This window comes from Taudactylus pleione, unplaced genomic scaffold (genome assembly GCF_031769625.1).
Source record: "Taudactylus pleione unplaced genomic scaffold, aTauple2 ptg000043l, whole genome shotgun sequence".
NCBI lineage: Eukaryota > Metazoa > Chordata > Amphibia > Anura > Myobatrachidae > Taudactylus > Taudactylus pleione.
In genome coordinates this window covers 16,817,804-16,834,497 of record NW_028284445.1, presented here as the reverse complement: position 1 = coordinate 16,834,497, position 16,694 = coordinate 16,817,804, and the positions used below count along the sequence as shown (strand labels likewise).

The 16,694-nt window shown below is 42.0% G+C and overlaps 1 protein-coding gene across 1 annotated transcript in view; it reads right to left on the bottom strand.

Annotated features, from left to right (window-relative positions):
* Nucleotides 1-16,694, bottom strand: part of USP12 (ubiquitin specific peptidase 12) — a 118,761-nt gene that overhangs the window by 57,281 nt on the left and 44,786 nt on the right. The window contains exon 2 of the mRNA XM_088460280.1: nucleotides 5,552-5,632. Within this exon, the coding sequence (XP_088316406.1) occupies nucleotides 5,552-5,632 (81 nt within the window). The remainder of the gene's footprint in view (nucleotides 1-5,551; nucleotides 5,633-16,694) is intronic.

The following is a 16,694-nucleotide window of genomic DNA, read 5'->3' as shown; positions in this document are numbered from 1 at the left end:
CTTGTACATTTGATCTATAACCTTCTGGATTTTTTTTTTTTTTACTGGTTTTTCTTTAAATAATAAGTTTAGAGACGACGGGGTATCAAAGGATCTAAAGATTAAAAAAGTGGAGTTGTCCATAGCAACCAATCAGCACCTATCATTTTATACAATGTACTTGGTAACAGCTAGCTATAAAAACGGATTGATGGCTACTGCAACTGTACCACTTTTTAGAAGGTTTTATATATTTCCCTCCCTATGTCATAAAGCTTATAAAAGAAGGGGGGGGGGGGGGATTCAATTCTGCGGGAAGTGCGCTGACGATATCGGCCAATCAGTAACATCGCAAGTTTTTCCTCGCAGCCAACAGAGATGCGACGGAAAACATGCGAGGTCAGCAAAACCAAAAACTTGTGGTGAAGTAGACCACGATGTGCCATTCCGGCACATGGCGTTGATATTGGGAATTTAATACCCACATAGAGTCTATACAAAACACAAATGACCAATACAATTACACAAATGCATGTCAAATAGTTTTCAAATACTACTATAAGTTATCAAGCAATTCTGGAGGGCAGAATTACCTCAACAGTATGATTTTTAGATACAAAGAAGCCCAACACCTCCCATGTGTGGGGGATTAGTCAGTCACTGCTTATTAAAACCCCACACAGCTTTCTCTGTACTAAATTTGAGCAATGATCTGACAAGTGACAGGCTAAATAGCAATTCACAATAAGTTGCTAACAAAAGCTTAAAAGAAAAAGACAAACTGGCTTAAAAAAATAATTAAATTCTAACCTTAAAGAACACCATTACATCCATTATTATATTGACAAATATGAAACATTAATATTGTGATCAAATTGAGTAGCCATATTATAAATAAAAAAATAAAAAATTGATTTTTTTTTTTATTGGTTTATTAAATATTATTTTAGTTTGCTTTAGTTTTTTTTAAGCTTAGTTTAAATTATTAGACAGAATAAGTGACTGTGGAGCTCCATGTAAGAAACATATGGTTCAGGTAAGTGGTTTTAAAAATGTTCGCACAATCAGTCTCCCGCTGATGGTGTTAAATGGATTTGTAACCTGGAACGCAGACAGCCTTTTGTTATGGAAGATAATGGACTGACTGGGGAACAATTTGAGGAGGTGAAAGTACTATACATAAATAGAAAAAATGGAATGACTGGGGAACAATTTGAGGAGGTGAAAGTACTATACATAAATAGAAAAAATGGAATGACTGGGGAACAATTTGAGGAGGTGAAAGTACTACACATAAGTAGAAAAAAACAAAAATATAGCAGCTAAAAAAAACATTGTAAATGTGATTTTAAAAGCAGCTACAGGCATTCTTTTGTTCTGCAATTGAAGTGATAATAATTTGAAAGATTAAGTAAATATATAGGACGCTCCCAAATGAATTAAAAGACAACTATTTATTCTGTTCTCACATGCAACATATGCCCCTTATATTCAGTGTTGTATGGGCCTAATTGTGTGGCCAGAACCAGACAACAAACTCGGGCCAACAGGGGACATCTGTGCTCATCTTCCAAACAATTACCAACATGTCCAATAATAGTCCAATCTGATTATTACTGGGCATGGGGTGGTTCCGGGAGAGCAAACACTGCAGCATCGGGCCAGTTGCCGAATGTGTACGGTCACATTGAACAGGATCATCCACATCTGTATGCCCGCTGTGACCTGTGTCATAAATCATTCAATTTGTACAAGGCATTACATATCTATGAGAATCTGCAAGACACTCTCTCTAACCCACAATTGTGAATATGTATCAAACAATGAAATAAACAAACTGTTTCAAGGAATGTCAAAAATAGGATTTTGTTACTTACCGATAAATTCCTTTCTCCAATTCCATAGGGGACACTGGAGTATACACGAAGTTCCAGTTACTGCCCTGTCCTGCCGCAGCGCTGAGAGCAGGTGGTGAAAGTCTAACAGGCTGGGGAACACACACCTAACCTGCCCACCACCCTTGCTAGACAAGGGTGGTGGGTTATACCTACTGCTACCTAGCAATCCAGTGACGGGGGGCACACAGGGTCCGGTGACCTTGTGGCCAGGGACTTGGACACTAGCCTCAGTAAGCTGTGGCAGGTCCCTTCCGGGGGCTTCCACGTTCCAGCGGTGCAGGTAGACTGCAGCAGCATTCAGTCTGCCAGTGAAGATCATTCAGAAGAAAACAAAATAAAAAGTTAAATAAAATAAAAAGGGCTGGAAACAGCCCAACAAGCACCTGGCTCCCTCAGGCAGTAATCTAAAACTGTAACGCCGTGTATACTCCAGTGTCCCCTAATACTGCCGATTTGGGTTTGCCAGTAAGACTCATTAATTGGAAATTTATCGGCATTTACCCGAGAATGAAAATCAGTTTGTTTCCTGGATTCTTTGCCTTAACTTTGCAACAACAGAAGTTTAAACTCCAGTGATCGTTATATCAAGGGTTGCCAAACTACAGTCCGTGGGCCATATTCAGGCCAACCCGCTGCTAAAGTCTGGCCCTCGCCCTGTCTGGGATTCCGCTGGGGCTCAGAGCTCTTCTTTCCAGACTCAGGCGGTACATAAATGCTTTGTGCAGCAGCGAGTGCCGGCGACGTCACTGCCGGTCCTTCCCTCTCTACAGCTGCAGGGGAGTCATAGTGGCAGCAGACTGACAGACTATAGGAGACGCTTCCAAAATTAGATGGACTGGAGACATATCCTGGAGAGGTAAGACATTACCGTGGCAGTACGATTGGTGTAATGGTTAGCATTACTACCTCACAGAACTGAGGTCTTGGGTTCAATTCCCTCCATTGCCCTACCTGTGTGGAGTTTGTATATTCTCCACATACTTGCTTGGGGTTTTCCCCGGATGCTCTGGTTTCCTCCCACATTCCAAAAATATACTGGTAGATTAGCTCCCTGATGTGAATGGCCTGTAAAGTGCTGCGGAATATGCGCAGTTTATATAAATGACTGACAATAATAAGTGGGGGCTATTGGCTGGTATATAAATACATAAGGGGTGATGAGACTTCTCGTCTGACATCGTGCAGTCAGTCAAAGTCACAACTCCATTGTTCGCATTAATACAGCATCTCAGGATTTGCTGGAAGGCAAGCTGGGAGAAACATTTTGCGGCCCTCCGTTCAAAGTCATTTTCTTAATATGTTACTCAAAGAACAAAGTTTGGACACCCCTGACCTATATACGTTTAACTTGCATTGGGGGCGATTCAATTGAGTGCAATTTGAATAGCACTGGGAAAGAGTTCCCGGAGCTACAGTATTCAATTGTCTATATCGCATTCTGCACATAAGGTGGGTACACACCTGACAGATATATCTGCAGATGATGGTCGTTCATACACACTAAACGACCATCATCTGCTTGTGCCCTCGGGTCCCGGTGGGCGGGTCTCACCCCCCTCCTCACTGCTGCCGCTGTGTGTGTACGGGCGGTCTGCAGACATATCGGTCCATCGGCTGTGCAGCACAGCCAATGCGATATGGCGGTGAACGCCGACGTTCACCGACATATCGCGGGTATACACTGGCAGACGGGCAGCAGATACATTGGCCGATAATTTGATCGGCCAATGTATCTGTCAGTGTGTATCCAGCTTTAGTCGGTAGATGGCGGTTACCGCACCATTAGCCGGGTGTTATGCCGCGGTAACTGTCATTCTTCGACTTAACTGACAGCCGTGATGCTATTAGCGCACACGCTAACAAGGAAAACATCATCGCGGCCAGAATTTAGTCAGATTACTGCTCACACCTCAGGAGGGTGCGAGAAGAAATCCTCCAGTTGGGAGATCACAGCGCGGTCAATTGAATAGCTCTGGGAACTGCTGCGCGGCCCTATTCAACAGCGCGCTGAATTGAGTCGTCCCCATTGAAAGCAATGGAGCAGGCAGCATCCGAAAATAAATAATAAAAATATGCTGCAACACTAAGTTTTACATTGCGCACTGCGCTTTCTATGTCTACTTTATATTTTCTTTATTAGAGATGGGAGTGGGCTTTGATGCTCTCTGTGGTGCCTTAAAACATACTGTACACTTACATGTAATCTCTACTGAGCATGGTACTCGCCTTTTGAATTAGAAATCAAGGTGTTTTGTTTTCTTTGTCTAATGTAAAGTTATTTTTAGTGAGATACTAATCCCTAGTCACTGAAGAGACAATAGAAAAACAGCTGCTCGTTATACAAAGGTGGTGAGGCAGTAACAGAGCGGAGGCAGTCTGACTACTCACATGTCACAGCCAGAGGCAGATTTTACCTCACCTCCCCAGTAAAAGCTGACATCTCAGTGAGCCAGTTGCAGTCCGTGACTGCACTGGCTACACAGTGACTGGCAGAGGCTTCCCATTGGAAGCGCCACCTGCCAGTTACACACAGGACACAGCCATTGCATATAATGAAAAGGGGAAAAATTCAATTCTCTGCAATGTTCCGCCATGCCGAACATCTGTGCACATACCTAATTATTACGGTAGCCCAGTGTTTTCCCCAGGCTGTTTTTTGCGGGTGCACCATCCGGCAAGAAACAGCCTACCACCCGGCACTTTGGGAGCCTGCAAGTGGGGTCAGTATCTGGAAGCTGTATAAAAAGAACCAGATCCTACAAACTTTGCAGCTTTTTCATAATCAGACGACTGGACCTCTAATAAGAATATCTAAAATGTTATTTCAAGTTTAAATCATTATAAGGTGAGGGTTTAAAACATTTTAATTATTGCGAAGGCCCCCGCCCGGCTACTTTTTGATGCCACCCAGCTGGAAAAAGTTCCTGGGGAGAACACTGTAGCCCAACACCAACAACTTTTCTATGCACCTTGATGTGGTGCAAAGGAAAATTGGCAATGTGCGAAGCCGGCAGGGTGCTGGCCTTTCAACAGCACTTCACAGACATAGCTGAGAATTAATGCGTCACCAATGTGTAACGTTTTTCCAGCTCCATCCCAAATAGGACAACAAGTCAAGCAGCCTAAGCAGCCAGTAAAAAGCAGTCACTGGCACGATACATGAAATTGCTGTTGGTTGGAGCTTTGCTGGGGATTCAGTTTTCATATATTGTACGTTTTCTATCTTCCCTTTCCCCTGGAAATAAGTGCTGAATGGAGACATTTGTTTATTGCGACAGGCTTTACATAGTCTGCACTTGTTCTATGGGCGGAATTCACTTGTTTTCTTACGCCGATCCCCCGTCTAAAGTGACAGGAGATTCAATTGATTAGAATATTGCGTGCAATGAGGTCAGGTTTAGCTGCGTAAAACGTCTACACCTGACCAAAGTGCAGGACGTGATCGCGAAAAGTGCCGTGTCACAGCTCGCACACACCGGGGGGGGTACTAGCTGAAATGTTGGCGTTGGCAGCTGATCGCGCCCGACAGGAGCAACAATTGAATTGCTCCATGGGGTGCGTAGGTGGCTGAAAACAATTGAATTCCTCCCTATATATCAGCATTCTGTACAGAATGTTTTCCAGAAGGTAGAGACTTAATGTGCATTGTACAATGGAAAACATGAACCACTTACATTTACTAAACCAAAATAGTGCTCATTCACTGGAAACTGTTCCGGACCAATCTCTTTCTCTAAAGCCGAGGCATTGGCGCCCTAGAGAGAATGAGAAAACGGTTATAGATGAAGGTCATAGAACAACACACAATGACACAAGTAATGGAACAAGCGCAAACCAGGCAGGTTTTGATAATGTGACCATTTCCAATCCCCAAAACTGGCAAAAAACGCTGCAACTTGTTGTTCAACAACAGCTAAAGAGCCTCAGGCGTTGTTTGCAAGTACCCTAATCAAGTCACACTGCTCATGTGTTTCTAACGAGAGAGATCTGGGATAAAACACTTAAGCAGCATGGAGATCGGCTTAATCATCACGCACACAGCAAGAGGGCAATTGCAACACAAGTGCTAAAACATCATTTGATGCCATTCCTGCTGTGAGAGGAAAATGCTCAAGAAATGGGAAAGCACGGTAACATTTTAAGAGCTCCTTTTTATTCCTCCGTTCTGTGATCATTTATCTCATGCCAGAGAAAAACGATGCAGTCACAGATCAAAACTGCTTTGGACGAGTCTTTTGAACTCTCGCTGATGCATGCTGCTGGGCTGTCTAGACATATCCTACAAACATGTCCGTCCAAGCCACTCCCTAGAACCAGTCAGTTCACGTTGTGACCAGAAGAAAAGAGCTGAAACATGCAATTGTAGATGAAGCTGACATGCAATAGAACAGTGACAGGTAACATGATTTACCCCAGCAGTTCCTGAATGACAACCCTGGAACCCACAGTATAAGCTGGGTATACACTATAAGATATACAGTCAGGTGCATAAATATTGGGACATTGACAGAATTTTCAGATTTTGGCCTCTATTCACCACCACAATGACTTTGAAATGAAACAAACAAGATGTGCTTTAACTGCAGACTTTCAGATTTAATTTGAGGGTAATTACATCCAAATCAGGTGAACGGTGTAGGAATTACAACGGTTTCTATATGTGCCTCCCACTTTTTAAGGGGCCAAAAGTAATGGGACAAACTAAACAATCCTAAATCTAACTTTCACTTTTTAATACTTTGTTGCAAATCCTTTGCAGGCAATTACAGCCTGAAGTCTGGAACGCATAGACATCACCAGATGCTGGGTTTCATCCCTGGTGATGCTCTGCCAGGCCTCTACTGCAAATGTCTTCAGTGCCTGCTTGTTCTTGGGGCATTTTCCCTTCAGTTTTGTCTTCACCAAGTGAAATGCATTCTCAATCGGATTCAGGTCAGGGGATTGACTTGGCCATTGCATAACATTCCACTTTTTAGCCTTAAAAAACTCTTTGGTTGCTTTTGCAGGATGCTTCGGGTCATTGTCCATCTGCACTGTGAAGCGCCATCCAATGAGTTCTGAAGCATTTGACTGAATATGAGCATATAATATTGCCCGAAACACTTCAGAATTCATTCTGCTGCTTTTGTCAGCCGTCATATCATCAATAAATACAAGGGAACCAGTTCCATTGGCAGCCATACATGCCCACGCCATGACACTACCACCACCATGCTTCACTGATGAGGTGGTATGTTTTGGATCATGAGCAGTTCCTTCCCTTCTCCCTACTCTTCTTTTCCCATCACTCTGGTAAAAGTTGATTTTTGTCTCATCTGTCCATAGGATGTTGTTCCAGAACTGTAATGGCTTTATTAGATGTTGTTTGACAAACTGTAATCTGGTCTTCCTGTTTTTGTGGCTCGCCAATGGTTTACATCTTGTGGTGAGCCCTCTATATTCATTCTTGTGAAGTCTTCTCTTGATTGTTGACTTTGACACATATACACCTACCTCCTGGAAAGTGTTCTTGATTTGGCCAACTGTTGTTTAGGGGTTTTTCTTCACCACGGAAATAATTCTTCTGTCATCCACCACAGTTGTTTTCTGTGGTCTTCCGGGTCTTTTGGTGTTGCTGAGCTCTCCGGTGCGTTCTTTCTTTTTAAGAATGTTCCAAACAGTTGATTTGGCCACACCTAATGTTTTTGCTATCTCTCTGATGGGTTTGTTTTGATTTTTCAGCCTAATGATGGCTTGCTTCACTAATAGTGACAGCTCTTTTGGATCTCATATTGAGAGTCGACAGCAACTGATTCCAAATGCAAATGTCACACCTAGAATCAACTCCAGACCTTTTACCTGCTAAATTGATAATGAAAGCTTTTGAGTTGAGAGTCCCATTACTTTTGGCCCCTTAAAAAATGGGAGGCACATATAGAAACCATTGTAATTCCTACACTGTTCACCCAATTTGGATGTAATTACCCTCAAATTAAATCTGAAAGTCTGCAGTTAAAGCATCTTGTTTGTTTCATTTCAAAGCCATGGTGGTGTTGAATAGAGGCCAAAATCTGAAAATTCTGTCAATGTCCCAATATTTATGCACCTGACTGTATCTTGGTACTTTCGACCAATCTGCACTACCATCATATAGTGTGTACCCCACAATAACTAACTTTTACCAGTCATTCATTGCATCATCCCATGGGATGTTCTGCACGTCCAATGGAATAATTCCACGGACGAAGTGGTGTTGTTACATGAAGCATGTAATGATACATTGCGCTGTCGTACCACGGATCGTATAGTGTGTACAGTGATGCGATACATTATTAACATCACACTGCCGGGTCAAACCGTTGTTCAGGTGTGTACCCAGCTTAAGACGCACACTAAGGATTCTTAGAGCTGTTGGGTCAGTTTTATCTGCCGATAAGGCTGAAGATCTTGGTCCTGCAATGCTGTAAGTAAATGACTGGGCAGGATTTTAGGGAGCCTGCAGCTGTTCTAGAACATGTCGCTAGTACGGATCAGCAAAAAAGTGTCAATTCTAGTAACTGGCAAAAGCGGGTTGTAAAAGTGGGAACATGCACCAATAAAATCAAGTCGGAAAGGGTTTCCTTAAATCTTCTAGGTTCAAGTTCTAAAAGAAAACCATCAATACTGCTAAATGTTGTTTGGACTAAACCTGTCGCAGGCCATTTTTTGAGGAGAATTAAACGAAATATAAATTTTAAAGTTAGAATTCTGGTGATTAATCAGCATCATATGGAAAGCAGGATTGCTGTCATCTGCTTGCACAAAATAAAAAAAAGTCAATGTTTTATAGACCACCAAAAAGCTTTCAACTATTTCATTAATCTGTAAATTAAAGCCCCCATACATCAGAGATGGATTGCAGCAATCGTGCAATTTGCAATCGATTGTGTATAAAAATCTGCAATGTATGGGCTTCACAGATTGCAAAAAAAAAAGTGATTGGAATTGTTTAATCAGATTGTCCAACAGATCGATTGGGGCTGTAGATTGCTAGTGTATGGACATGATCAGCAGATTTGCAGACCGTTACCATGAAAATGATGGGCCTTTCAAGATTGCCAGATCTGTGTTTGCTGCAATCGATCTACAAATCACTGAAAAAGATCTGTAGTGTATGGGCGCAGATTGCTCGATTGGGAAATCCCCCATACATCAGCAATCTGAAAACCACAATTGAACAATTTCAAGACATTACAGATCTTTTTCATTGATTTGCAGATCGATTGCAGCAAACACAGATCTGCCAATCTTGAAAGGCCCATCATTTTACTGGTAAAGGCCCCCATACATCAGCAATTGATTGCAGCAATTCTGCAATTTGCAATCGACTGTGGCAATTCTGCAATCGACTGGAAAAGGGAAAGATTTTTATACACAATCGACGGTGTATAAAAATCTTTCCCTTTTTCAATCGATTGTGGCAATTCTGCAATCGACTGGAAAAGGGAAAGATTTTTATACACAATCGACGGTGTATAAAAATCTTTCCCTTTTTCAATCGATTGTGGCAATTCTGCAATCGACTGAAAAAGGGAAAGATTTTTCTACACAATCGATTGCAAATTGCAGAATAAAAAAAAATAAAAAAAAATCGGCTGGCATCCCAGCCGCCCAGAAAAGTGGGCAAGTCTCCCAGCTGGCTGCCTACCCACCGGACTCCCCCTCCTCCCCAGCAGCTTGGGGAGGATCACATAATTTGCACTGAATCGTGTCATCGTGGCCCCGCCCCCTGCTTCACAATGCCAGTAATCTCAATAATTCGGTCACACCCACGGTCCAACCCCAATGCCACGTCATACCCTCCCCACTCTGCCCCCGGAGGTTGTCGCCAAGTATGGGACATCACCAGGCAGTAACCAAGAAGGGAGCAACAATTTGAAAGAGGTGACACCATTACTGGACTTATGTTTCCTTCAGTGTTTATATTTTGGCGATAGTACATACATGAAAATAACTACTCTAGGGCAAAATCATATGAGATGGGGACTTCCTTCTACAAAAAGAGATTACCCAAAGTATGTGTGTACAACAATGGTGGAGATAGAGTGTTTTTAGTGCTCTAAAAGTGCTCTCTCGCCATCCCCTGCACTTTTCGCGTCTTTGCTGTGAGGGCGTGTGGCGTACTGATGTTCTCTCTCCCCGGCACAATGATTTATCAAATCCCTCTCAGCTCCAGTAGTAGCCAACAACAATGTAGGGGCCTTTTAGGTAAGTTAGATCCCAGATTTGAACTCTTGCAGTACTTAGGATGAGTGGGGCTTGTCCTTAGCACTTTTAAATGCACGTAAGTCATTACATGCCCTTAGTCCTGAAGAAGGTTTATGAGCGCTTCTGTTTTAGAGTCAGCATTTTCTATGTTTTAAAGAGCAAAGAAAAGGCTATAACAGAAATAGATTAGTTTGACTAAGGAGTATTTTATATTTATATGGTTCCAACATAGTACACAGCACATTGAACCATTCACATCAGACACTGAGGAACCACAACTGCAAAATTGATCATCAGTTCATGTGATATATGCAAACAACAGAGAACATGGCATGAAAGTGTGAATAAGAGAAGCCTATAAAAGTGAATGTGCAGTGATTAGGCTTGTGCTGCATATTGGGTGCAACTGCCTGTATGCTGCATGTAAACTAAATACACACTACTACTTCTCATTTAAGTAAAGACTAAATGCACCCTTACACACTGTTGCATTCTTGTTTCACCATGATAGGGTGCAACAAAGACACCTTCCTGGAAACAGGAATAATTAAATAGCGCTGTTCTCAAAAAAAAAAAACAACCAACAACCTCAAAGCGCTCTATATTTGCAGGAGGAAACTATATTACAAAGGTTGCAGCCATCTGGGGTGCACTACAATGGTTACACTGGGTGACTATAAAATATGAAGCACAACTTACAAGATAGCCAAAGAAACATCAGTTCTGAGAATCACGGACACTATCCCCAAAAGTACCAGGTAAGGCAGCCATCTTGGGCGCACTATATCAGTAACAGTGTAAATCATTGTGCGGTTTCTCATATATACTTTAGAAAAAGGAATAACACCTTCCCCAGTATTGAGGACAAATTGTGAAATAATGCAGAATGGCAGAAAGGACTCATTAAGCCGATCAGGTCTTTTTCTAGATACTAACCTCACATGACAAAGTAATGAGATCCCAATGGAAATACCATAATTACTAACCATCTGTTTACCTCAAGCCAACTGCTTTATAAAATAAGCTGCAAAACAGAAAATAAAAACAAGTCACAGAATACATAGAATCTAAAACAGAATACAGATTTAACACATTAAGGGACAAGCACACTGGTCGATGTGCTGTATGAATGATATTAGTGAAAGATTTCCCTTGAACTTTCTGTAGTGCAGGACAAACGATATTAGGTGCACACACTGACAGATCTCTTTAAAGATACCTTTCAGTGAAGTCATCCTACCACATCTCTGAGCAGGCAATTCTTGACGATATCGTCAGATTGACCTGCATGTACGGATGACAAAAGGGTATCGGTAAGAAATACCGGCGGCTGTTTAGGTTCAAATCCCGACGAGATGAGATCCCGATGCCGGCTGGTAAGTACCTTAACCCTCCCTGCCTAACCCTAAGTCCCCCCGCTTCCCGCACCAAAACCTAACCCTCCCAGGTGGGTGCCTAACCATAACATACACCCGGGGTGCCTAAACCTAACCCCCCCAAAACCTAGCCCAGCTACACTCCATAACTCTATAAACCTAAAGCAGCTAACGATAAGGACACCCCAAACTTACCTCATTCGGGCTGGCGTCCTTCGGCGTTCCATCGTCGGGATTAAGATAGGCGTCGATATTTCGATGCCTATCTTAAGTCCGCCGTCGGGCACCTCCAGTCGGGATATAGACCGGCGGCATTTAGACCACCAGTCTATAAACTGCATCCCGACAAAAGACATCGTTAACAACCTGTGGGAGCACGCATCGTTAGTCATTCACTGCATGCACACTGAATGATATCGTTATTGTCCATATCGTTAATAGAAATAGTCTAGTGGCTTTTGGTGTGGTATCAGTAAAAGTTATTTGTGTAGAGTTCCGCTTTAGTTTCCATGAGAACATTCAGATTTTTGCATAAGTGTGCAATTGTTACAAGTTCTCATTTCACTTTATGCAGTATTCCCATGCACAGTTCAAACTCAGTTTTATGGCAAAGCACTATGAACACATAAAAGGCCCCATTTTATAACGAGCGATATGCTTGTCATCACTTGTTACTAATCCTATATGGTGCTCTAACCAATCAGATCCTGTCATTTTTCAAACACAGCCTATAAAGTGACAGTTAGGAGCTGATTGGTTATAGCACCATTTAAGATTAGTAACGAGTGATAATAAGCATATCACTCGTTATTAAATGGGGCCCTAAACAACAGAAACATACATTTCCATGTCATAAAAGTCTTCTGAAAAAGAAAAATGCATGCCGAGCTAAGCAGTCAGGACAAGGGCCAAAGTTGTCCAACGCCTGCTTAATTAAAACTTTCCCCTATGTTGTGAGTAAACAGCATACGTAATATACATGTATGCCAATAGCTGGACTGCACTGTGGCTTTCAGAGCTGGCAGACTGCCCATAGCTCACAATTGAATTTCATGTAACACCATGGATGGCTTGCACTTTCCTCTTTTTCCACGTGTTTACCATGTGTAAGAGGAAGATTATATTAAGAAGCAGTTGAACAAAAGTGAGCAAACCTTGATGGTGATACAAACACACACACAATTGTTTTTAGTGAACCCGAGGCAAAGCCTTACAACTGTAGGAAGTCTTTGTTACGCTTAACAAAAGGGCTATCAAACCACTTAGCTTAATTGTGGTGAAAAGCAGGTGACCCAACGGTGGGCCAAAAACAAGCTACAGAAGTGATGCTTGTATTGTGGGGTGCTTGGTTCATTTAAAGAGTTTGGACTTACAAAACTAATGAAGGAACTCAGGCCATGATTCAGAGCCGGACGCGCTGACAGAGCGCTCGCTCTGAATCAGGGCCGTCCCTCTGAATTTAAGAGCGGCCCTCACTTCACTAAAACAAACAAATCTCTCAAGGAGTTAGTTGATAAGATTATGTTCTGGTTTTTAAGAAACACTACAGCAGAGGTTCCCAAAGTCCACGATTACAGTCCAAGCTCATACTTGAGTCCAGATGGTTAAATCAAATTGACTGAGGTACTAATTAAGTCACCTGTGCTCCAGCATGGATATCCTTAAAACCTGGAGTGGTAGGGTGCCTTGAGGACCGAATTTGGGAACATCTGGATTAACGAATAAAACTAAAGCGGAATAAACTGATAGTCTGTAATGCTGGATGGAAGACCTTGGGAAGAAAAAGAAGGTTAGATTGTAAGGAAAGGAGAATATGAGAAATAAAGCGGAAATTGAGTCTCGCTATATACACCTAGTACTTGAAGGGTGAATAAATGCAGTTTGAAATATAGCGATTGTAGATCTGGAGCTAGCAGACTGTATAAGTAGTAAAACTGGCTGCAATGAAATAGTGAAAAGGAGGAGAAATGCATAGATGAAATATAAAAAATACTAAGGAGAAGAGAAGTGGGGTGAAGTGAACTTACGCATGATACATGACGCTAAGGTGTAGCAGGCAGAGCTGCTAATCGATGGAGAGCTAACATGGCACTTTCGCTGTAAATATGATGAATGTTTCACTGTTTAAGTGCTATGCTGATAGAGGTGGTGGGCAAAAGAATTTATACCAGACTAATTAGAATAATTCGAAAATGTTAGAGCGGCAAGCTAAGTAATTAGCAATTTAGTAAACAGAATTGTTGTCCAAGTACAAGCCTTAAGCTGGCCACACATCTAAAGATTATCTGTCCAACCATCCAACTAGTTGATTGGTTGGAATGAAAATCTGGTAACGTATAGGAGTAAATGATGATCAGCAATTTGCTCCTAAATGCCAGAAAACAGATGACCATTTTCATCAGACAAGTTTATTAAATGTTTGATCTAAACAATTTGTTCAAACAACAGTTTTGGTCCATTTTCCGGCGTTTGGGAGCAAATTGCTGATTGTCATTTGCTTTCATACCTTACCAGATTTTCATTCCAACCAATCAACTAGTTGGCTGGTTGGATGTAAGTTGGTCTAGTGTGTGGCCAGCTTTACTAAGCTTCTCTGTGATGCTGGAGAAGAGAGGCGGTACACCGGAGCGGAGGGGGTGGGAGTAGGGAAAGACCTGGATGTTAGTAGGTAATGTGGAACCATAGGTAAAGCAGAGGAGAGACCTACTTGAGGGGCGGAAGGACGAAGCCTAGGGGACTGGCGTGGCAGAACAGGGAAGGGCGAGGTACAGTCAGGTGCATAAATATTGGGACATTGACAGAATTTTCATATTTTGGCCTCTAGTCACCACCACAATGGCTTTGAAATGAAACAAACAAGATGTGCTTTAACTGCAGACTTTCAGATTTAATTTGAGGGTAATTACATCCAAATCAGGTGAACAGTGTAGGAATTACAATGGTTTCTAATATGTGCCTCCCACTTTTTAAGGGGCCAAAAGTAATGGGACTATCAACTCAAAAGCTATTTCATGGACAGGTGTGGGCTATTCCCTCGTTATTTCATTATCAATTAAGCAGGTAAAAGGTCTGGAGTTGATTTTGGTTGAGGCCAAAATATGAAAATTCTGTCAATGTCCCAATATTTATGCACCTGACTGTACGTAGTGAGGAACTGGAGGTGTAAGACGAGGGCATACATTACAAATTGTTTGAGCTGGCTCTATCAGAGAAAAATACAACTTTCCTAAAGGATGGTATAAAGAATTTACATAAGTTATAGTAAAGCTTTTCCCATAGTTGTGCATCTAATTTCATATGTATTAGGGAATTACAGCATTACAAATGAAGCAGACACATTTCTAAATCTAAAAAGTGACTGGGAGCTATTCATTCGTTTATACTAAAAGACGAGAGCGCCCACTATTTTTGCTCAAACCCTCCTTAGGTGGCGAGGAGAAATCAGCAAAATGTCAGGCATTTGGGTAGTGCACATGTTACTTTACAAAAGATCAGCCTCTTTAACAGTCTAAACCCGATGCACATGGGCGCGAAATGCACGATAGGGAATGGCCGCCTGCGGCACTTGCGCCCATCTGCAAAACAATTTAATTCCCTCCCCAGGAAAACAGTAAATAAAGTAATTCAATAACAGGCCAAAACTTTTTAATACCATGTAGGATAATGGGTGTAAGCTGCCATTAAAGTGTATCTCAAATCTTCCAATTAAAGTACATGTCAAGTCATCCAGAAGAAGGAGCCATTGGGGGGGTTGCAACACTATGGGGCGGATTAGGAATCAGCAATTAGAAAGTCGACATGCACTTTAAAATCGACAACCAATAAGTCATCAGTCAGAAATGTCGACATTTATGTTGAGATTTAACATGTCTACACTAGAAAGTCGACATACAGGTATTTTTTATTTTTTTTTTACTTATTTCAGACCAACCCTAACAATAAGCAAAAAAATTATGTTGACATTTTAAATGTCGACATTATGAACATGTCAACATATTGGTCGTTTACCTAAAGTCTATATCAAAATTCAGAACTTGTCGACCTTCTGACCGGATCCCCTATGTGTCTTATTCAGATTTTCTTTTTTTAATTTGCTTTGCTCCCAACTCTGCATTAGACCCTATGGGTGTATTTTAGACAGAAGTCTTCAAGGGGGCGATTCAATTGTTTTGGACGCCCCCCTGGTTGTATTTAGGATTGGATGCCCGACACAGCAATTCAATTGTTGCTCCGTTCTGGCGCTTAAAGCTGCGGGGGAACTCCATTGTTTTGGGCGCCCTAACCACTTCTTTAGACTGGTTTAGACGCTTTGCACGGCCAAAGCCGGTACTTGTAGCCACGTTAAATACTAATGGGCACCTGAACGGAGAAACAATTGAACTGCTTAGTCGGGCACCTATTCATATAGACACCCAAATAGGGGGCGCGTAGGACATTTGAATTGACCCCCAAGTTTGTTTAATGTACAGAAACACACACACTTTGCGATAGATCTCAGCATTTGGTGACAATGGGGCAATTCAATTCCTGGCTCGGTGATGTAGCTCTTAAGATAAATGCCCGTAGCTATTCAATTGGCCTCACTGCAAATCAGTGACTAGGAGATTTCTGCTCGCACCCTCCTGAGGTAAGAGAACAAATCCGACATAACTTGTGCCCTGGGCACTGGTCGCGGTAAACTGCATCTCACGTCTTAAGTGCAGGGAGAAATGTGGGCAATTGAATAGATCCAGGCACTCACCCCAGGAGCTACATCATTCACTGGGAATTAAAACTGCCTCCAATGACTCCCATTGCTAAAAAATCCTACAGCTCTAATAAGCCCCAGCAATGCTTTTAGTCCCAAAGCGGACTCTGGAGCACACGGTGTGTAGCCAGCAAAAGCAATGATAGGATTTAGTTATAGCTTCCAAGAAGCAAGATCTATTACTAGAAGGTAAACTCGGAAGACTATTGCTGTTATCACCTCTCTGTCCAACATTTTCCAAGATTACAGTCACAGGATTAGAATGACATCATTGACAACACAGCAAGGGTCCTAATCGACCAACATGTCGCTTATAACCACTTCCATCATGTCCTTTAATTTCATTTTAAATTGTATACACAGCTCTGTGTCTTTGAGATCTAGTCAGCTCTGGATTTCTCTTGCTGAGCTTAGTGTGATACGTAGGAAAATGACAGTTATTTTCTAATACCTGAATGACACCAGGAC